This window comes from Canis lupus, chromosome 31 (assembly GCF_048164855.1).
Source record: "Canis lupus baileyi chromosome 31, mCanLup2.hap1, whole genome shotgun sequence".
NCBI lineage: Eukaryota > Metazoa > Chordata > Mammalia > Carnivora > Canidae > Canis > Canis lupus.
In genome coordinates this window covers 22,476,390-22,500,900 of record NC_132868.1, presented here as the reverse complement: position 1 = coordinate 22,500,900, position 24,511 = coordinate 22,476,390, and the positions used below count along the sequence as shown (strand labels likewise).

At 38.3% G+C, this 24,511-nt stretch overlaps 1 protein-coding gene across 17 annotated transcripts in view; it reads right to left on the bottom strand.

Moving 5' to 3' along the window:
• The window catches only part of LPP (LIM domain containing preferred translocation partner in lipoma), a 670,528-nt gene that overhangs the window by 234,123 nt on the left and 411,894 nt on the right, over nt 1-24,511 (bottom strand). For 16 of the 17 annotated variants that reach the window (XM_072807809.1, XM_072807808.1, XM_072807811.1 and 13 more), the window contains one exon: nt 19,429-20,118. In XM_072807809.1, the coding sequence (XP_072663910.1) occupies nt 19,429-20,118 (690 nt within the window). Of the gene's footprint in view, nt 1-19,428; nt 20,119-21,464; nt 21,615-24,511 lie in introns of those variants that run through there. The other variant, XM_072807818.1, reaches the window with a different exon arrangement.

Sequence of the window (24,511 nt, the reverse complement as noted above, 5' to 3'; positions counted from 1 at the left end):
AATGAAAGAGCTTTAGAAACACGTCTAAACTCTGTGTATGTCTAATTACACCTGCAAGCTTTCCAAAGTGCCCATACTGCTGCTTGAGAAGCATTATCACTGAAGGGAACTTTTCTGGCAACCTCGAATGTGAGATCAGAGGCTTCCGAAAGCTCAGAGAAGTCAGGAAATTGTCCTTTCTCCTTCCAGATTCTATGGAATTACTATTAGACACAAAACACATATTTCAAACACAGGGTTTCAAAACAGAGTCCCATGTTGTAACCAGGAACAAGAATTACTTCAGTTCAACTCTAATTCTCTGTGTTCTGGGTTAGGGACATAGAGGGATGAAGGAATGAATCATCCCTGCATGAATGGTGCGCTTGGAGATCTTCCCATCTCAGTTCTACTTTCTATGCCAGTGCCTTGGCTTTAGCTTCCTCACCTTTTTTATCCCACTGAAATCTCTTTGAGCAGGGATGGCTTCTTCTCTATCTTGGTATATTCAACACTTAGCACAGAGCCTGGCACATAGTAAATGCCCAATAAATGTCTGTGGAACCAATGAGAAGAATGAGGGCTCAAACTAGATGTTATATAAACACTCTCCATGTTAAAGCTTAGTGCCACCAAGAAAACATCAGGGTGGTCCCTTGAATGTCTGAGAAAAGGAATGAAAAAGAAGAAAGCTTTGATTCCAGAATCTGAGGCACTAAGTGGTTCCTGGTACTTTCTTTTTATTAAGATTTATGTAACTACATTTTATGTGAAACATTTTCATTCAGCCTTTTGTACAGATCCCCTTAAAATGTATCTTATGCTGAACTGCTAGGCTGACTGCAGTGGGTAGTGCAGTCTTGGTTGAAGAAAGCTATGCAGTTTATCTGATAGTTCTGTGGCAGACAGATTTAGCTGTGTCTGGAACAAAGGAAAAAATGAGATTGGAAAGTTAAAAGCCTTCAAATTAATTCTCACAACCAAAAGCAAAAGAGTAAAAAGGAAGAGTACTATATTACATTATATAACACACGGACAAGGCATCAGTTAAAGATGGATCTGTGATACTTTGGAGAATTACTGAACGATATAGAGATATATTTTTCAATTATATCCCTGCCATTTTACTTGTAAATATTGTGACTGTATCGCCTGCTATTTGTCAGAAGAATGATTGATTCTTTTTATTGGCATGTTCCCCTCACCCACCCAATTTTATTTTAATATTTCATGCTATTAAAATAACTTACCTGGAATAAAATTACCACAGGGAGCAACATTATGTGAGATCTAAATGTGTTTGAGACAAGTGTGCTCATTCACTATTAGTGAAAGAGTAGTCTTTAGACAGTTCTTCCTGTTATAATTTCTAATAATTCAGTATATAGACAGTCATTCCCACCAGAGAGGAATATTAACAGGACTCACAGGGCTGCTATCTGCCACCATTAAACCCTAAAATACCAGTTATGTCAGCAACTGATTCATTACTTTTACTCCTCAAATTACAGTTAACAGTCATGGAAGCCACAACAATACAACATTTACTGAATACTTACTTTGTGCAAAGAATTGTCTTTCAGCAATGGAAGGGGAGGTAACCCTGCTGAGTTCTGTTTACATTGGTTGTTGCCGGTGTACCACCAGTCATCAAGATAGTGTATTTTATTATTACATAGTTCCTTACCCTCAAGCAGCTCATAACCTAGTATATCAGTGACAAAGTACCCGTGTCACAAAGATTGAAACAACTAACAGAACTACATGATTTGGCAAAATCATGGAAAGACTGAACATTCAAATACCCTCCTACTGGTTCTGTCACCAGGTCACAGTGGGTGATGCGAGGCCAACAGCCTGCTTCAGATTACATAGGAATGAGATACTTTGTTAGATTCCTCTCTCCTGGGCCAAGTATAGTTCAGAAAGAAGGTCATACCTAAGATGTCTTTTATGGGAAAGAGAAGTCAATCTGGCATTAAAACAAACAAAAAGATCAAATGAGGAATGGGGAAAAAACGACAACAAAGCAAATACTTAAGTTTGGCAGAGGTGAGGACTAGCGAGAGAGAATAGGAACAAGTCAACGTTGTGTGAAAAGTGGAGCATGAACATTGCTATCAAATATCATTGAAGAATAAATTCCATTTAGAATGGGTGCTGGTTTTATTTTATTTATTTAGTTATTTATTTTTTTTAAGATTTATTTATTTTATTCAGAGAGAGAGAGAGACTGAGAGGCAGAGACACAGGCAGAGGGAGAAGCAGGCTCCATACAGGGAGCCCGACATGGGACTCGATCCCGGGTCTCCAGGATCACACCCCAGGCTGCAGGTGGCACCAAACTGCTGTGCCACTGGGGCTTGGGCGCTGGTTTTAAAACATGGTCTTAGTAAAGAGGGTGTATGAAGTATATTTCTGGGGAGGTAGGTAAAAACTTGTAGCTTAATTACTTCAGATGTTGCCACAGAAATTACCTACAGGTTTCCAGAGCAGAGATGTGATCAGATGTTCTGAACCTTGAGCCTTGAAAGAGCCACCAAACCCTGGAGGATACTTCTCAAAGGCACTGAGGTGGCCACCAAATCAGGGATTCCCTTCAGTTTATTTGTCTTGACCTTATAACCTTAACATGAAATGTTAAGATACAGAAAATGTCTTGTAGAGACACAGCCACACACAGTGCCAGCCCTCTGGAATACTCTTCTCTCTTCTTAGAATCCCCAATTCCAATCCTAGACATCCTTGAGGCCAGATCAAATGCCACTTCCTCATTAAAGACTTCCCTGAGAGGTCAGCTGAATGTACCACTAAGTCACCTGTCTATCCAGTAGGTTCTATCTTTAACAGCTTTGGTTACTCATCATTTTATACCTGTGCTGTAGACTTCATCACATGTGTCTTCTCTTTCCCAACATCATGTCTGGGATATAGTATGCACTAAAGAAATGCTTGAGGAAGAGGAGGAAGGAAAGAAGAAAGAACTCTGTCCAAGCAAGTACCCAATGAAGAAGAAATACTTTTAAATATGTGTTGAATGGCACAGAAGGAAGCTTTAGGGCCTCTCACTTGCTTTGGCCCCTTCAAATGGCCTTGGAAGGGGAGGTGGTGCTAAGCAATGCCTTCACCACCATGTCTTTCCACTTTGTTCTCTGTCACACACTCATGTGGGCAGTGTTGAAATGATCTTGGAAATTTGTGGTTTGGTTAGGGGAAGTTCTGTGGAGGATACATTTAGTATGGTGTGATACATCTACATAGTCTGCAGTTACTATGGTATTCACCTAGGCCATTGTCGGTTACCACTGTGGAGTGATGACTTCCTGGAAAACTTTAAATGCCCCTGGCCCACTGGCTCTCCTAGTTCTGGGACTCAGAGATATGGAGCCAGAAATCCTGTGATATCAATGTTTCCTACAGCATCCAGTGTGTGGGTGGATTATGCCGGTAGAGGAGAGAAGCAGAGTGTGAAAATGTGTGGAGCTAGAAGCTGTTGGCCGAACATTCTACCAATCATCAGATGTGTAAAAGTATACATGCAGGGAGGGCTACTCAGTACTCAATGATGCAAAAGGGGTTGCTTTCTCTTACCAGGAATGTGCTCAGCAATGGACCAGAAGCAATTATAAATGCACCACTGCCTTGATTTGCCCTCCTGGATATGAATTTCACAACATAGCGTTTGTCAGTGTACGAGCTTTCAGCAACAGCACAGGCATTTTTCCAACAGCTGACAAATGAGAGACACCGGACAGCAGTTTCCCCAAATATGACAATCACCTTAAGTTTTACATTTCTGATGAAAAGTTGTACAGATGAAAGGAAGCTTTCCAAACTTTTAAGAATAAAGACATAATAGTAATAATAACTTTCTACCAACAATGTTAGAAGAATGACTGAAATTATCTTTCTATTCTCTCTAAAGAAAACATTAAAAAATTAGGTTGCATGGGGAAACAACCAGAGAGCGTGCAGCCACAAAATGTAAGACAAGTCATTGGGCCTTTAATGAATTATTAATTAAAATATTTTTTCTGAATTTTGTGGCTTTTTTATCATATTTTATAGCTTTTTATCAATTTAAAATACTCATAATTGCTTTTCTCTTTTATAAAAAGCATTCATTTCTTACATAATTGTTATGGGGAGAATTCTGTCCTCCACAAAGTCATATGTTGAGGTGCTAACATTTTGAGTACCTCAGAATGTGACTATATTGGGGGATAGGGCCTTTGAAGAGGCGGTTAAATTAAAAAGGGATTGGTAGGCTGGGTGTGATCTAGTAGGACTGATGTTCCTATGAGAACAGGAGATCAGGACACAGAACAACATAGAGGAAACATCATGTGAAAACATGAGATCACCTACCAGCTGAGTAGAGAGGCCTCAGAAGCCTAACCTGCCAATACCCTGATCTCAAAACTCTACCCTTAAGCAATGTGAGAAAATAAATTCCTGTTGCTTCAGCCACCCAGCCTGTGACACTTCATTAGGACAGTCCTGACAAACTAGTACAACGGTTTTTTTGGCCATAATTTTATATTTTATAAAGAGGTCCCCCTAAAGTTATAGATTCCAAAGCATTATATCCCACAAATGCACACAAACTAATCTCATTATTCACTCCTGGGTGTATTAACTGAAGTAGCTACAGTCAATGCCATTTTGTCAAACATCTTTGCATTTTATACATACTTCTTTATAAACACTTTCCATGTTGAAGACTCAATTATATTGTAGTACCTATCACATGCTTAATGGAATTGAATCATTTAATCAAAATGTTTATTTGGCTTCTGAGGGTTGTGTAACCTTATCATGTATAGAGTCACTATGAGCACACTCTTCTCAGAATACTAAAGAATGCCTAGATCTCACTAGATATCAGCCCAAACCTTTTATTCAGGGTCTTGTTTAACAAATTTCCTATTTTTCAATCTAAATGTTAAGCAACAGAAAGGGGCATCCTGCAAACAGAAAAGTTGGGAACTGTAATTTCTTTTAGTTCCACATGTTTCATGCTATGGCTTTTATAGACAAGGAACGAGGATTCTATGATTTATATAGTGTGCAAAATTGGGGAAGTGACTTTCTTTTCTGCAATTTTGTTATCATCTGTAAAAGAGGGTTATTATTCATTCTCTGTCCATCTCAAGTTCTTTTTTGAGGAGCAAATGAAACAACAGATATGGAATATGTTGGATTAAGATGTTCCCTGTTGTTTTATCAAAGGTAATCATAAAGTACCAATCAATGTAGATACAGAATTATCCTTGATCACCCAGATTTAAAGTCCAACCTCTGCTGTTGAAGCCTTGGATATTCTCTGGATCTTAGTTTCTTGTGAATGTGCACAGTGGCTTCTTAGAAAAGCAAAGGCAACACGTTTATTTGATCTCCAACCATCTAAAAATCTATGAACTCCCCAGTCACTGAGCAAACATGTCAGGGTAATTATGTTCCAGAAGTCTATTAATTAAATTTCATTTAATTTCTAGAACTTCTTTTTGACTTTGCCATTAGTTTATTCAAAATGGAAAAGTAGGCTTCTGTTTCTTAATAGGAGAAGTGAACATTAAGTAAGGATATAAGCATTGAACAGAAGGCTATACAATGCAAACCAATGACTCTTTCACCTCAAAACCTTTTGCTAAAGAAATGGGTTTTTCTAAATATGATCCATGAACTTAAAAAAAAAACAAAAAACAAAAAACAAAACAAAACAAAACAAAACCAAAGCAGCAGCACACTCCCTATTAATAGCCTGGTACTAGAACTCATAGAACCACCACAGAAGGCTGAACAGTCCCAGGCTTCTCACATGATCAAGTTCACACTTCCATGGTTCTCCAAATAAGGCTTTCCAAACAAACCTGGCCTAGGCTTGCTCATTTGGCATTTCTCCTGTAGGAACACAACTCAGTGTTCTACCCAAGGGTTTCAAGAATGGCAATTTTTAGATTATTTATTTATTTATTTATTTATTTATTTATTTAATCAATCTTTTCTCAGAACAGGCATATTTTGAATTAATGGCAAATGCTGTTAGCATATGGAACATTTGTTTTGTTTGACTGACTCAACTTCAGATACAAATGGGCTGGATTTTACAGCTTATTTTAAGAGTTTCTTTCCCCTTACCTTTTCCTGATCAGCCAATCAATGATGTTGTAAATTATTCATGGAAATATATAAAACAATGTTACTCCTGGCGTTTGGCAAAGAGTGGACACGTTTGGATCACATTTCATCACTGTTGAGAAATTGGCCCTTGCTGGTTTTGCTACAAGTCTTCTCACTGTGCTGTGGCAGTGCATTGACTTTAAGGAGGTCTTCAGCTTGTCTTGCGTCTCTCAGAACTCAGTAGTACTACCTTCCTCTCTGAGGCTAAAGGCATTCACTTAACTCCATTCCATAGTCACCCATCATACCTCTCACTCTGCCACTTGCTTCAAAAATGCCTGGCAGGGCAGACTAGCAGACAAAAAATGAAGAGATGAGCTTAAGTTCTCTGTTAGAAAAAAATAATTAGGAAGCTTTCCTGGAAGATAATCTCACAATACTTTCATTTTAGAAGAGGAATCCTCAGCAGCTTGGTAAATGGGACCTGCTCAAGATTGGAAGAGAACTAGATTTAAGATTTAAAGCTGGATAGTTACACATTAGTGTGAATATCTGTAAATATTTTTTTTACAAAGAGTCAGTGTGGTATAATGGCTAAGAGCTTGGGCCACGCGGTCTTGGGCAAGTAACTTAATCCCTCTCTATCTTACTTCCCCACTCAGTAAAAACAAAACAAAACAAAACAAAATGAAACAAAACAAAAAAACCAGGATATTAATAGTATTTTCTTCATACATGTTTTTAGAAGTTTAAGTGAACCAATGCACATGAAGGCATTGTATAAAAAAATAATGGTTTAACTTGGGTGATTCCTAACATTCACACTTAAAAGCAGGTTTTAAAAGTTCAAAATGTGTGGACATTCTACTAATATAGCATTTTAAACATAAGGGTTCCCAAGGGATTTAAAATTACTTCCTAAGGGGACATGAGCTCCAAGTCACTAAAATTCACCATTATAGAATATATAACATTGAGTTAGGTGTGTTATTTACCTACTAACTTTGGTCAGTAACAAAAAGTTGTTAGGGTCTTCATTATGCATGCTTGTCTTTATGCTATCACATGCAAAGATATAAGTGGTGAGTCAGCTTTGAAATTGATCTTATTTTTAGAGGCAGATGGCTATAAATGTGGAGAATCAGAAAGGCAGTCAATTAATATTGAAATTAATCTAAGTTAAGGAAGATCTTTTGATTCTCCAGCTTTTAGAGGTTCCTGACAATTATACATACTAATCTTGTCTACTTTCTCCACTCCTCATCACCATTGATTCAAGACTAATAGAGGTCATACCCTATATGAAGCTAAGTTTCAATTGGTTTCTGCATGTCCTTTGGCATCTAGAAAAATGGCATCTGGATGGTATGTGTTATTTATTGAAAACAGAATTTTAAGAAGACATAGAGACATAGTTTTATGCAGCTATATATTAGCATTAGTAATTATAACTAAGACCCATATATCTCATCAACATTTTTTCCCAAAAAAATTACTACACAACTCATATATGCTTGGTGGTACTAGTGGAATAAACAATGTGGATAAACTACTTAATGTGTCTGTCTAAATAGAATTACTTTGTAATAAGCACATGAGCTGCTCAGAAAACCCTTAACATGTCCCAATATTGGTGCTGGGAAAGCAGACTTCTGTTGACATATACTTTGGGCCATTTACACAAAGACCCATTATGGAGAACGTAAAGTATTGCAGAGGTTATTTTAAGGCAAAGGGATAACTTGAAAAGGGTAGAGTGAGCTGATAAGACATGTGCTTCTTTTGATTGGTTAAAGTTCCATGGTGGTGGAGGAGGGAAGGGGAGGAGAGATGGAATAAGAAGACCAGATGGCTCCCTTGCTGCTTAGAAGATGGTCCTATGAACCTACTGATCCTGCCTCTGAAACAGAAGTAGGTAAAACTTCCATCCCTCACCCATGTTTACACCATCTCTGACTTTTTTTTTTTAATTTTTTTAAATTTATTTATGATAGTCACAGAGAGAGAGAGAGAGAGAGAGAGAGAGAGAGGCAGAGACACAGGCAGAGGGAGAAGCAGGCTCCATGCACCGGGAGCCCGATGTGGGATTCGATCCCGGGTCTCCAGGATCGCGCCCTGGGCCAAAGGCAGGCGCCAAACCGCTGCGCCACCCAGGGATCCCCTACACCATCTCTGACTTAAGAGAATTCAGTTTTTAACTGCTCAAGTGCCATTAAAAATGTAGTCATGTCAGACTATGCTCTTTTTGGGCTAAGTAATTAAAATTTGAAATTTTTAAAACCATGTGACTATTTAGGGCATCCCCAAAACTTACACATCTCAAGTCATTATTGCTTCCATTAATGCTTGCATTACATTCCATTGCTTGCATAGAACTTTCCCTGACACTTGAGAAAGGGAGTGGCATGTATTTTGTATTCACTTCTCATTCAATAACCATACCCCTCCACTGTCCCTAGAGCTGGAGGCTGGGAGTCGGCTTCAGTATTCAACTACAGAATTTGTAGATATAAACTCCATACCAAGAAAGTCACCTATACTTTCATGTTTCTTAATATAAAAGCCCTTCTATTTGCAAATGAGAAAGTTCATAAGCCTATCTTTTCAATAGTTTTAAGGGAAACTACAGAAGCACCGGAGCCTAACAAATCCTTCTATATCTACTCTGGTCTTACACAGTGGCTGGGATTATCTTAAAACAAAACCAAACCCTAACACTCCCTTGCTAAAAATGCTCCGGTGGATTTTTATTTCACTTCAAATAAAGACAAACTCCTTACTGTGGTCCATAAGATTTAGACCCTGCTTACCTCTTCTACCTCATTGAACTTCATTCTCTTCCACTGACTATGCTCCAGCCACCCTGGCTTTCTTTCTGTTCTTTTAAATTTCAAGTCAGAGGACTCATCCTTGCTGTCCTCTGCTTGGAATGTTCTTCATCCAGATCTTAGAAGAGCCTTAGGCTCCTCTACACTATTCAGGTTTCAGCTCAAAGGTCACCTCTTCAAGTCTTTCCTGAGTTGGTTACCTAAATCACTCTCTTCTCCAATATTAAAATCCTTCTTTTTATTTTATACTGAGCCAGTATCATGCCTAAATTATGTCTTATTCCTTATAATTTGAGAAAGACTTATTAGAATATAAGCCTTAAGAGGGAAGCAACCTTATTCTGTTTCTGCCTCTAACCCCAGCACCAAAAAATGGGCAATGAAGAGTTTTTATTAAGAGAACAAATGATCAAATAAAGCCACTGTTTTCAGTGGCAGTAAATTCTCCTGCTTTAACACTTAACTGTTTATATTCATGAAAGTTTATAAAAGAAAGTTTCTGGATTGAGAGAACTACTTAATCTCTTCAAGACTCAGTTTTAATCAGCAAAATATAACACTTTTCAAAAGTGTTAGTGTTACTGAGAAGATTGTGTGTTTTAATTCATGGACAGTGCTTAGCATGGTACCTGACATCAATGCTCAATCAATATTAGCAGCTATTAATCCACAAACTGTGAAAATATTTAATAGTCCCATCTGTCACTTAAGACTTTTAGTCCCCATCCTGTAGCCTAAGCCTTTCCAAATATTATAATAACCTCTTATACAGGTATGATATTTTGTAGTCGAAAAGTACCTCTACATCTGTCATCACACACAACTTTCCTTCTTGGTTTGAAACTCAAATTCAGATTTGATTTCAAGTTCCAAAGTCTCTCTACCTTGTAGACCATATCAAAATAGTGCAGGGCAGCCCGAGTGGCTCAGCAGTTTCGTGCTACCTTCAGCCCTGGGTGTGATTCTGGAGACCTGGGATGGAGTCCCACGTCGGGCTCCCTGCATGGAGCCTGCTTCTTGCTCTGACTGTGTCTCTGCCTCTCTCTCTCTCTCTCTCTCTCTCTCTCTGTGTCTCTCATGAATAAATAAAAAAAATCTTAAAAAAAAAAAAAAAAAAAAAAACACAGACAGTGCCTGGTGTGGAAAGGAGGGCCGGGAAGCTTGGGTATAATGGGGAATGTACAATGTGGGAAAATCTACATAAAGTGGTAGTCATACACTGGAGGACCTCAGAGCTCTGTGCCCTTTCCCACATAACAATAATCTGAATAAAAGGTTATCAGAGAGAATGATTCTGTGCCCAGCACTTACTCATTCACTTATTAATGCATCTTTTCCAAGGACTTACTGCTTGTCAGCCAATGGTCACTAAATAGCAGCTAACATCAAGGACAAACATCTTTGCTATTATGATACATTCTCGGGGGGACAGAAATGAAGAACAAATGATCCACAAATTGATGCTGGACGGCGATAAATATTGCAGAGGGGAAGTAAAGGTAGATAAGGGCATTTTAGGGCAGGGGAGGTATTTTTTGTAGCGTAGTCAGGGAAGACATCTCCAGCAAAGTAGCATTTCAATAAAGTCCTGTAGGAGGTAAGAGAATAGAACATGTGGATATCTGGAGAAAAGCATTCCAGGCAGGTCAGCAAAACAAGGGCCCTGAAACGTGTGTGCTTGCATGGAGCGTGGCTAGAACAGGATGACGGAGGGAAAGATATATAAAGTCAGGGAGTTAATAGGGAGAAACAAAGTGGGGTCTTGTAAACACTGTGCCTGCTTTTCTTAAGGGGACGCAGTTGAGATGGGAAGCTGCTGGAGAGTTTTGAGCAGGAAAGTGAAACAATATAGCCTTCCAGGATCACTCTATGTGGAGAATAGGGCAAAGTGGGACCAGAGTGGAAAAGATAAAGCAGTAGGTGGCCATGCAATGACTCGGGCAAGGTGGGGCAGGGCTTCAACCACAGTTCGGGCTGAAAAGGTGGTAAGGGATAACATTTTGGATCCACTAACAAGAGCAGTTCAAGTAGACCACAGCAAGAGAAAAAACTATAATGATGTAGGCTGGGACATTAACCTCAGTGACAAAAACAGAGTGCATCTAAATGAAGATTAATCTACTGGCAACACAAGCTAGGATCTAAAGACTAGATGAGATTGGGAACACAGAATTAAAAGAAAACAAAACAAAACAGAACACCAATAAGAACACACCCATTTAAAAAAAAACACATTAACAATTCTCACTAATGGGAACTGTATGCAAATTCACATCAATTCGGTAACTCATGTCCTTTCACTTACTGATGGATTGATGGATTCATGCGTTCATGAGTTCCTGTTACAGGTGCTGTACCATGTTAGGTATATAAGAAACAAAACTAAAGTAGACACGGGTCACACCCTTGAAGAACAGAAATGTCTACTTGAAGAGACTGACATATAATGTGATGAAAATCCAATATGATGAAAATCCAATGGGAGATGTGGAAAAATTAGAATGCTCATGCACTGCTGGTGGGAATGTAAAATGGTATAACCCCATTGGAAAGCAGTCCAGCAGCTTTACAGAAGGTTATCTTGAACTTAGATTAGGGCACAGTTTCAACTGCTTAAATCTTCATATAATATTGACTGAATCTTGGGGTTCAAATAATGTTAAATACATGTTATGTCTCAGAAATACAACTCTAAAGTTGTATTCTCTCAACTTCTGGGTCCAAGGGATGTTTGATATTTGAATATCTACTATGAAAATGGAAGCAAGTGCTATGGAATAGAAAAATTCTGGGCTAACAGCAGTCAGAAAACCCACCTTCTCACCTTATCTCTGGTATTTGTTATTAGTAGGATACCAGGCAAGTTGCCTCTGGACATGATAAAGAGTTTTCCACATATATGAAAATGCCGAATTTTATAAGTGGTTATAAAAATGTTACATGTTATTATTACATATTTCAAAATGATATTTTAAATAAGTAACCTAAAGTAAACCAAATTTATTTTCTGAAGAATATTCACTGAACTCCAAGGATAAAATAGAGCAAACACCATATTATTTGCCAAGACTATATCTAAAAGTTGAGTTTTCCAAATTCCAGAAAATCAAAGAGCTAAACTAACTAGTAAATCTTTATTACTGAGACATTGGCACTTTTAGAAAAGTCAACTATTTGACTTTCACTATGGGACTATTTCCTAATACCCTGTGCATAAAATCTTTAAAAGTTGTTATACTCACCACTAATCATTACATGCCAACAATGGGCAAACTTCTTTGTTTGCTGGGGAAAAGAACAACTATAATCTCTCCTCTGAGACAGGACAGTATGAGTGCTTGCAGCTGGCCAAGAAAAAAAAAATTGAGATTTCTAGAGGGACATTATCATTTAGTTGAGTAGTTCTTATATTATAGAACTGAAATAGAACAAAGATAAAACACTGGTAAACTGAAGGGAGTTCTCTTAGTTGTACAAATGCAAAAAATTACATATTGTTAGAATCACTTGTTGAAAGTGATTTATTTAATTTTCTAAAAAGATTAAGGATCAGGGGTATTTCTAAACATCTAAATCCCTGAAGAAATAGAATTAGTAAAATGAATAATGTTCACAGACATTTCTCAGTGTATGAAGACATCCATTTTGATGATAAATTTTAAATTCAGGAGAAGAAGAAATTATGCACTGAGTCAAAATCATATAGACCTTAAGAACAAGTCTTTCCACAGGAGGAACAACTGTGCATGAGACAGAACAAAGAACACTGAAATGGAAGCCATTTTCTGTGATTAAAAGAACTTTTAAAACTGATAGTGAGGTCTAAGGTAGGTGTAAGTTCCTTTTGGAAATAATTATCACATCTTTTAAAGATCCTTTATACTTCTGATCATACTTGTCTTGAGCCAATGCAGAGGAATTGTGGTATAAAAAGGCATTAGTTTTTTTTAATTAATTATTTTTTAAAAATTTATTTAAGTTCAATTTGCCAATATAAAGTATAACACCCAGTGCTCATCACATCACTGAAATGTACCACATACTAGTTATACAACTAACTCTTCAAATCCTTGTAACACTTCTAGCTTCTGTGTTCTTATCTGTAAATTTTAGGAGTTATGATATAATAATTCTGAAGTTGACTTCTGACAGTTTGGGTATGCTAGTAAAGAGAAGCAGAGGGTGAAGGTTTATTATTTTTTCGAATTTACATTCTTCAGGTTTGTGAGAAACTGTTTTTTCTTCAACCAAAAAGCACATCTTCCAAATACAGGAAGTTGATAGACTGTTATCCATAACAGAAATAAACAATTAAATCAACAATTTATTCGCTGATGAAATGGTTAGGTAAAAAAGCCAAAGGAGTCTTAAATAGGCTCGTAAAACTGTTAGATTTAACAAAGTCATATGATACAAGGTCAATACAAAAAAAAAAAAAAACAACCCAAAAAACTACCTATGAACAGGCAACAACTACAAATTGAAATTTTTAAAAAATATCATTTACAATGGCATTCAAAATGTGAGATGCTTAGGAATAACTTAAAATGTGTGTAAAACTATATTATGCTGTTGAGAGAAATTAATAAAAATAGAAGTCAAATGAGAGACATACCATGTTCATGTGTTAGAAGACAACATCGTTACAATATAAACTCTTTTCAAATTGATCCATAGATTCAACAAAGTCTGAAACTAAATCACAGCAGGCTATTTGGGGAAACTGAGAAGCTGATGCTAAAATTTATAAGGAAATGGAAAGGACTTAGAATAATGATAACACTTTCAAACGAACAAAGATGGAAAATTTGCACAGCCTGATTTCAAAATGTACTATAAAAATCAATGATAAAGGTAGTGTGGAATTGACTTAAAGATATGTAAATTAGTGTAATGGAAGAGAGAGTCCACATAGACCCCCACATATGTGGCCAATTGATTTTTGTCAAATGTGTCTAGGGTATTCAATGGAAGGGAAGTCTTTTCAACAAATTGTGCTGGAAAACACTGCATATGCCATTGGGGGAAAATGAATTTTAACCTTATCTAACATTATACAAAAAAAAATTAACAAGGAGCGAATTATATCCCTAAACTTACCTATATGTACATTTTTTCAAAAAAGAATACAGCCTTTGTTACCATGAAGAGGCAAAAATATAAGGAAAAGAAATATAAACTATAAAAGGATAAAAGTGATAAACTGAACTGGATCAAAATTAAAAAGTCCTGCTCTTCAGAAAAAGACATCAAGGAAATGAAAAGCCAAGTCACAGACCTGGAAGAAATATTGCTAATGCATATACCTAAGGATTCATATCCAGAATATACAAGGTATACTTATAACTCCCAATAAAAAGAAGCAATTCAATCAAAAAATGGGCCAAGAATTTGATGACACTTCATAAAAGAACATAAATGATGGCCAATAAGTGCATAAATAATAAACATCCCACATCATTAGTCAAAAGGGAAATGTAAATAAAAACCACAATTAGATAAATTATTATAAAATGTAAATAGCTAAAATTAAGAAGACTGACAAGTGTTGCCAGGACTGAGGACCAACTGGACCTCTCATACTTTGTTGATGAGAATATAAAATGGTGCATTAAGGAAAAAAATTTTTGCAGTTTCTTATGAAGTTAAATAGTTAACCATATGACTCAGAAATCCCTCTGCTAGGTATTTTATAAGAGGAATAAATACTATGTCCATACAAAAACCAGTACATGGATATTCAAAGTAGCCTTATTCATAATTCAAAATGAAATTAAAAATGTGTCCAAAGAAGTTAATGAATAAACAAAATGTAGCATACCCATACAATGGAACACTGCTTAGCAATCAAAATGAATGACTACTGATATGCATAATGACATAAATGGATCACAAAAAAAAAATATATATATATATATATATAGTGAGTGAAAGAAGCTCGGACACAGGAGTGCATACTATATGATTCCATTTATATGGAATTCTGAACAGAGGAAAATAACCTATACTGGAAAGCAGAATGGTTACCTGGGGCTGAGGGTAAAGGGGAGTGAATGTCATAGGCCATGATGAAGCTCTGTGGGGTGGTTGAAATGGTCTCAAGATTGTGGTGGTGGTTACACAGGTGCATACCTATGTCAAAGGTTCACTGTTATATGCTTTTAAAATAGACACACTTCATTGTACTTAAATTAAACCTCAAAGGGTTGATTAAAGAATATGAATCAACAAATTCCATGGACATTTGGCAAGTGGGGAAAACAGGAAGACCGTGTATATAATAGCATACATATACTCACGCATATTCCAGAAGGAATGTAAAATGTTAGCATAATGGTGAGTGTGAGAAATTAGGTAACTACTTTGGATCCTGAGTTGCTGATGATACTATCTGAATGTTTGAAATACTACTCTATCAATGTTCTCAAATATTTTCTGAATCTTAACAAATTAAGACTGACCCCAAAAGTCCACTGCCTTCAGTCTCTTCTCTGTACTATTAAGTATCCCCTAGATTCAAAAGCTAAATGAAAAGCAGTGATTTGTTCTAACTCTGGATATGAAAAACTTCGTGTTGGGATTTATTGAAAAGTGTTTTTTTGATCTCCACACTCTCACCAGCATGAAGGGTTTTCCAAGAATATGTTAACAGTAGATGATTTTAGAATTTAACCAACCCCCAGACTAGGTGGGTCCCCTCAGTTTTCCTGGGATGCACAGCATCAGTGCCTTTCACACACTGTGGGGCCATTTGTCTTTAATGAACTGAGACTGGCACAGATTAGGCTGATGGCAAAGAAAGGAGTATAAGGCTGCCCTGCCCTTGGGTCATTATGTACCCAAGAGTGATAACCAGCCTCTAGGTCTTGGCTCCAGCGCTTTCACACTGATTCTTCTTATCTGAATATTAGAGAAAACACACATCCCGCCTCACTGGTGTGTGGAGATAATGCAAGGACAAGAGTTCTGTGAACTGCACAGCAGCTAGGAGCTTTTATAAAGGAGCCAAAAGAAAAGATTCCACTGTGTCTTTAAGAGGATTTCCAGTGGGAAAAGGAATATTTCTCTCTTATAAAGACTTGCTTATAACAATATTTTTCAAGGAACTCAGCTCAGATGGTCCAGGAAACACATTATGGTCGACTGCAGCATGCAAATTCACTGCTCAGCACATTATGGGAACATAAATATAATCATGATCCCCCGCACTTTGCAGGTTCTCAGGCTGTCTCCTTCCTTTCTGCATTTTTTCCTGTCTTTCCTCTCCTTTTCTTTCCCCTTCTACTTTCTCCTCTTCTTTCCTATTGGAAGGATATTAAAGCAGCTCATCTCAGATATAGGGAAGATTTATGTCTTTCACTTTAACAAAAACAACAACTTTTTCCTTAATGGATCCAATGTCAAAATTCCTTCAAACTTCTCGATGTAACAAAAGAGAACTATCTTAAGGTATGAAGATACGTTTTCCACTAATGACTAAAAAAAACCCTCCAAAAAAACCAAAAAAAAAGTGGAAATAAATGGGAGGCGGTAAGAAAGTCGAAGAGTCCTCACTTGGCAATTATTCAGCGCTTGGAAATTTCCAAGCCCTCTGCAATCATTAATTAATTAGGGAAGATGACGTTCCACTTTACGAAGGCTGGGAGCGTGACATAAAGAGGTCTAGAGTCTTTCCCCAAGCTGAAAGAGGAATGTCAAGGGAGGAATTGGGACTAGAATTAGGAGCTCATTTCTCAAGCCAGTAGTCACATCACTAAGCCACTCGGAGTCAATACTGGGACAATGAGCTCCTCTGTACACAGGTGCAGTTGAATACAGCAGTGTTCTGCTCAAAGACCAGCTATGGAAGAGCCCCCACACCCAACCCCCTGTGCCCCCACAACACACACAGGAAATATCTGTAGTTTTGTCGGCCTCTTTCCCCTTTCCCAAAACAGACAGATGGCTAAACACCAACCCCTAACCACTCCCCTTTATAATCCCAGCAAAAATAGACGATTTAAGTTTCATTTTTAAAATGCACAAGATGATGTCAAAATGCAGGACACTCTCGAAAATAAATTTTCAAATGACAGGAAATCTACCGATAGCCAGAATGTGTAATAATGTAGTAGATCATCTTGAAGTAGATCATCTTACTCCAGTAAGAAGGAAAATGATGTTTTGTGCTTTCTGGTGCCTGGCTGATCAAAGCTGATTCCAGCACCCTGACTAGGCTGCTGATGGCCGACCAAATGCTAGTCATGTGGCTGGACCTGACAGCCTAGATCCAGGTCTTGCAGTGGGTGCTGATTTTTTCTTTCCCCCTACAGTGCTGGATTGGTTCAAAATGTTGAAGAATGACTATCTTCAGTGCTCTGTGACATGATGGGTAGACAGGACTGGCTCCGTACCTGTCACCAGATGATTCTCTCTACCTAGACATACTTTTACTTTGTCTTGCGTCTGTTTTCCCAGGTGGGGTGATGGGATCCTGAAACAACTCAAGGCTCATCTCTCTCCCTTGGGAACATCAGTCAAGCTGCTCTAGACAAGGCAACACTGCATGCCTAGATGAGCTTAAATGGTGATGGCAATTTTCCCAACCTAGGCTTTTCATCTTCCATAGGAGAATTTGTTTCACTTATATCCAAGTGAGGTAAAGTTGAATAACCCCATTTTTTTCTGACCTGGTTGTTTTCTGGTCCAAGAGGGACTACTGCACACGTGCTGTAATGATAACAAAGGCCAAGCCTATCCAGCTTGGCTATTTTCAATAAACTTTATTTAAAAACAAGGCAGGGATCCCTGGGTGGCGCAGCGGTTTAGCGCCTGCCTTTGGCCCAGGGTGTGATCCTGGAGACCCGGGATCGAATCCCACATCGGGCTCCTGGTGCATGGAGCCTGCTTCTCCTTCTGCCTATGTCTCTGCCTCTCTCTCTCTCTCTCTCTGTGACTATCATAAATAAATAAAAATTAAAAAAAAAAAAACAAGGCAAAACAAAAAAAACCCGAATAAAACTTTGCATGGAGAGATTTTGAAAAGAAAGGTCTTCCAAGAGTAATGTTCCAAAAACACGTAGCATTCGGACTTGGAGAATAACTTTGGCTAGTCAGCTTTCATGTAATGAGCCTTCATAAGGTGAACGGGTGGGTGCCTCCAGCTACTCACAGGCTCTACCAGGAAGGATTCTTTTCCTCTCAAGAACCTAAAATTCCTTTGGAACATACTTAATAGAGCAGACACTTTCATGTGAGAATCGTGATTTAGTAAATACCTTATCTAGAGAGCAAGGACCTGACAAATTTTTGGTATAATTTTGAAAATGTGAATAAGTATGCCTGGGAATTGACAATCTCAAATGGGTAAAAGAATTGCTCACACACACACACACACACACACACACAACACTTCCATAATCCATCTCAATAATTACCATTTAACTTCCAGATAATCAAGGGCTCTCCAGTTTCTGAATTTTCATAGCTCTAAAAGGGTGGGCTCAGTTCCAACCCAATAACTGGAAACTAGCTTGGTTTCTCCCTCACATTCCTTCCAAGTAGATCACCTTGGTTCCTCTTGATAGGGTGGGAAGAAACATTATGTTGGTTCTAGTGCTCATGGAAAATCCAAGTTGTAGCTGAGTAGCTATGTGCAGTATTTTAACTATTCGCAGGAAGTAACTGAACATGTTGACTTAAAACGTATGCTTGCAATAAAATCCAACTACTGTCATAAACAATTTTTAAAAATTTCTTAATATCTTAAAGGCTGGAGAGGAAGATAATTCCTGAAGGATCAGTAATGCGGATGAACAAGAGGTAATAAACAAGTGCCAAGCTACTACAGCTCCTTCCCAAAGGAAACTAGACAAGGTGTCTGCATTATCTTGAATCCCCTGCATCTTACCTACCTCCTGCACTCTTGTATACTTGTTCTATCCCAGCAGCCCTAGGTTTGTCCTGCCGTAGGCAGAACCCAAAGCACCAACTTCGCTTGGGTTCTAACTGGCTTTACATGAGCCTGACCTGATAGCACTTCACCTAATGTTGCCTTATATACCTCTTACTTGCAATTCTGGGAATCTCTCACCCTTATTAAGATATGAGGTCCTGCAGATCTATTCAGATCCCAAGTAAATGTAACGTCTTAAGTGTGAGGAAGTTTCTTACCCACAGAGGGAAGTTTTGACGAATAGGAGACAAGAGCTAGAAGCTAAATTATTTTCCCTTCCTTTTCCTGAACAGACTGTCCTGATTTGTTCATATATAGTCTTTTGGAAGATGATCCTCAAAACTGAACAACTGGTTATTTTTGATACTAAACAGTAGCCTTACTGGTAACATAGCCCACATAGCATCTCCCCACTTTCCTGTTTCACTCATACTTCCCTGGGACTGAACATCCTAATGGCATAAAAGTAGAGTGTACACTTTTGCCCTAGGCTCTGCTTTCTGGGGAAAGCAGGCCAAGATACATACTCCTTCAGCCTCATTGCTACATTAATGAGCTCCCTACCTTTTGCTGCAGTGGTGATGCACAGGGTGCTGAAACTGGATCTGTGATATAGGTCTTCTTGGGACCAGCAACTGGATACATCCCAGCCGGGTTCTGGTTTCCTGTTCCAAAAGGAGGATACCCTTGTTCTCGCTTCCAGGTATTTGGGTGACCTTGTTGACCATAAGGTGGATCAGAGTCATTTTTGCCCCCATAGCCAGGCCCTGCTGGGCAAGAGGCTTCATAGTAACGACCTTGGTTGGGGGCATACCCATACCCAGGCTCAGGCTGAAGTCCTGGCGGTGGCATATAGGCATAATCCATGCCCCCCCGTGTGGAAGGAGGTGGGCACTGCCCAGAGATAGAAACTGGCTGAGTGTTATAGCCCTGGGGTCCTGGGCCTGTGCCATAAAATTGTCCTGATGAAGGAGCAGCCATGTAAAGAGAGCTGGGCTGAGCTGACTTCACTTGTACATTAAAGGTAGGCCTTGAAGGGGTGGACGCCGTTGTATAGGAGGCAGGGACCGGTGGAGGCTGGGGCTTTAGTGTTCCAATCGGTGCCACGGGGATGGGTCCAGCCTGGGGTGCAGGCTGGGGTTTCAAGGTAGACTTTTTGGTTGCTGTTAGAGGGGGTTGGTTTGGTATAACCATTCTTTTGTGTCCTGTGACAGGGGTGGAGACTGGAGGAGAGGCTGTTGAACTAGTAGAGCCCTGAAGTGGGAAAAAGGAAAAAAAAAAAAGGAGATTATTGTCAATGAAACATAAAAACACATATTAGTGACAGCTATTATTATCTCATATTAACTTTGCAAAATACAAATAAGGCATAGTTCCTGCCTTCTGAGAATTCACAAACTAACACAAAAATCATAGGCATTTTTGTGTACTAAAATGAACAATCGAAAAAAAAAAAAAAAACTTAAGGAAATGACTATATATCATTACACCAGAATGAAAAAAAAAAAAAATACTTCAGAGAAAAGCCAACCAAAAAGAGCAAAAGACTTATATACACTAAAAAGTAAAAATGCTGCTGAAATCAATTAAAGACATCAATAAATACAAAGACATCCTGTGCTCATGGATTGGAAGACTTAATATTGTGGAGATATTAATACTATCCAGAGTAATGTACAGATTTAACACAATCCCTATCAAAATTCCAAAGGCATTTTTTTTTTTATAAAAAGAGAAGTATATCAGCCAAAAATTCACATGGAATCTCAAGAGACTCTGAATAGCCAAAACAACCTTGAAAAAGAACAAAACTGTAGATCTCACACTGTGTAATTTCAAAATTTATTACAAAACCACCATAATCCAAACAGTATGATAGTGGCATAAAGACAAACACATAGACCAACAGACTAGGACAGAGAGTCCAGAAGCAAACTCTTGCATGCATGCACAATTAATTTCTGATGGGTTTCAAGATTCATTTGTTTGGGAAAGCATAATCTTTTCAACAAATGGTGCAGAAAACTGGATATGCACATGTAAAAGAGTGAAGTTGGACTCTTACTTTACACCATAAGCAAAAAGTAACCCAAAAATTTAGCCCCAAATATAAGAACTAAAACTACACTAGGTTCCCTGCATGGAGCTTGCTTCTCCCTCCGCCTGTCTCTGCCTCTCTCTCTGTCTCTCATGAATAAATAAATAAAATCTTTTAAAAAAGAAAAAGAAAGCAGAGGGGAAACAACAAAACAAAACTTCATGACATTGGCTTTGGCGTCTTTTTTGATATAACACTGAAAGCACTAGCAATAACAACAAAAATAAACTGAACAATGTGATCTCAATCAAATTACCAAAGACTTAGTCATCATTCAACTAAAAGGAGGTACCAGAGAAAGAGAAGGACCAGGCCAAGGAAAACAGAAAAAGAAAAGCAAAGAGAAACAAATACCCTGAGGACAACCAAGAAGATGCTAAATTTTAGACCACAGATTCCTGTCAAAGAGTGATTTTCCAAAGATAATTCAAATGCCGAATGCTCCTCCTTTTCTAGCCTTTCCATTTCTGTTGCATTCATTCATTCAATCCAGAACACTTACCGAATACCCTAAGAATGTTTAAGGACCAAAAGATGAAAAGATCTCACTGCCAAACTATGAGAGTCCTTGGTTAGGCTGGGGATAAATAAAGGCTCGGAGAAGGCTTGGAGATTTAAACTTCTGTCCTCCAGCATCAGGCTACTGGGGAATCTGCAAATATGCCAATGACAGAATGTTTTTATTTTACTCTGAGTTATTATTAGATCTGTTGCTATAACAAATGAATGACCACACCCTGATTTTGTTATTAATTTCCATGCAAATTAATGTATGCATCGATGGAGAGAATGCAGGGCCTTATATTATTCTAGTGTCATTCATCCACGCCAAGCCACTAGAGATAAGGGGAAAGATGCCGCTAACTGCCTCTTCATGCCCATGTGTCTTCATCATTACTCAAAGAATTGCAATTCTATCTAGGGTGACAGTGTGCCCAAACTTAAAATATGTCTCTTAATTACGTTGTAGATAGGAGTTGCCATGGGACACAGTTCTGACCAATGAGATATATACTAAGCATTTCTGGGAAAACTAAAACTCATCCTTACCTACTTTGCCAATTTCCTCTTTCTTGCCTGATATGTGGATGTGGGGTCCTAGACTGTGCAGCTATCTTTCCCCCTTTGTAATATGCAAGTCTATTGGCACACATATATAGCTTTCTGAAGATAGCCTTCTGGTGATCTACGCTGATCTGAAGATTAAAATTTGGTTACTTGGTTAACATATAGTAATTCTCAACTGGAGAGGAAACCACCTACTGACCAGGGAAGATTGGGAATGAGTGGGAATAACTTGATTGTCACAGTGATTAGGATATACTATTATTATTGTTACATGGGCAGACAGTAAAACACAGCATTGTCGAACCCAGATGGCAACAGTGCTCCTGATAAAAGATGACAGATTCTTTGGCCACTTTTCTTCTGCCAACCTACCTGTGAAGTTCCCAGATGTGAGCCAAGGACGTCACTGATCCCCTCTAGCATCTTTCCTCTACAACACTCTCCACTTCTTGGTTCAAATAACTGCTCTCCCCTTGGTCCCTTTGAGTCTGGAGGACACAACAACTTTGACTTTGCCTGCTCCAGATTATGGCTCTGTCCTTTCAGGCTTCACCCTATCCCAGTGGGCCTGTGACACAGTGCATTTATAAATCAATGTGCTACCATTTTTCTTGGGATCCTGACCATTGCAGCTCTCTTTTCCACATTTTATTTGTCTCAAATTTCGTCTACTTTCCTAGGGAATTTGTAATTCTAGATTTAGTTCTCTAAGTTACAGGAGGCTGTTGAATACAGTTATCTTTTATTCCCCTCCCTCCTTTTCTGATACTAGCCTTTCAGGGGACAAACTTGCCATTTACTTTTGTAATTTAAGCAACTTGAGTAATCTTGTCTTGGCAGAGTCGCTCTTCCCTTCTGCAAGAAGATGGCTCCAATAGTACCCAAGAGAAAGAGATTCAGTTTCCTTTTTAGCAGCTTATTAAAATATATATCCTGAAGAAATTCCTACATAAATACACAATCAAGATCCTAACATTCTGTAGTAGAAAGCACAGTAGAGTCAGTTTGAACCTTAAAAAAAGGCAAAGTCAGGTGTTTTGTTTTTTTTTTTCCCCTAGTCAACCATGTCAGTCTTAAAAAAATGTCAGCATAGATGGAATTGAATATAAGAAGGAATAAAGCTTTTCTTTTCTTTGATGACTCAAGATCAGCAGAAACCCAGAGTTCCTATTTTGAACACTTTACAAACCCAACTATAAATGGAGACAGTGACTGAGCAACTGGCTAATGACAAGCATACACTCTGCTGCAGCTGTAAGGAAGCCTGCCCCCAGAGCAGATCCTTCAAAAGTCACAGATTTGAAAATGAAAGCCAATCACATTGATAAAATAAGCAAAAAAGACTTAATGTAGATCTAACTCTTTAGAAGCAACTTTTTCCAACAAATTTCTCTTTCTCTGTGGATACACACACACACACACACACACACACACACACAATTTAAACTTCCCTAACATCCTTGATGGCATGCATCAGGGCACAGATTCAGTAGCGTGGCTTTCTTCTAGGAAATACCTCGCCAGTAGAGCTCTCTTTGGGGGATGAGAAGGTTTCTCAAAACTTTATTATGAATTCTGCTGTGTATGTGCCGGCATGTTTCTGAGTACTTCCTATATCATAACTCTGTTAGTGAAAATAGCACATTTAGCTATATTTTTTTTCCTTTGCAATTTTACATTCTTTACCTCATTGGAGGTGGAAGGGGTAAAGAACAGGAATCATTTTAAAGCATATTTATTTATGTTCTTTATAGTTAAAGAAAGCTATGGCAACATTTTCCTGGCCCACATATTCAATTAAATACATAGTGAATCTTTTCTACTCACTGAATTAGTTGGCACTTCCGAGTATTTATTTTTGGCGTATCATTTCTTTTTTGTTTTGCAGAAATTCTTAAAGTTTTATCATTATTTAACATTTTTATTTTGAAAATCAAGCACATTTTATAATTATAATAATAATAATATATATATATCCCCCCGAGACTTGAATCTCTGTAACAGTCTTCTCGTGTGGTTATTTTTCCAATAATTATTCTCTCAAGATCTTTGACAAGAAAAGCTCTGTGAGGTTAATGGGAGAATGGTAACATCCTCGGATGAACAGTGAATGCATGTCTCCCTGTCCTTCAGGAGTTTCTAGTCTGGTAGAGGGGCGAATACAGAATCAGCTCCTGTTGAATGGATGTTCTCATTAATTGGCTGTGGCCATAAGACAACAACAGACAAGGAATGTTGAGAATGTCTCTCGTGCTCACCCTGTGGCGCAGGTCCTTGACTTGCTTTATGGCCAAGTCAGAATAATGTCTTATTCCTCAGTCTCTCTTGGCCCTGCCCACTCACTCCCTGAACACATCTGTACACACACACACACTCCCCTCCCCTAATCTACTACTTTGTCTTCTCTGGAACCCCTGATTACTTCTTACAGCCTGTACTTTACTCCAGTCTTGTTTTGTTTTCCCTACTATTCATCCTCAT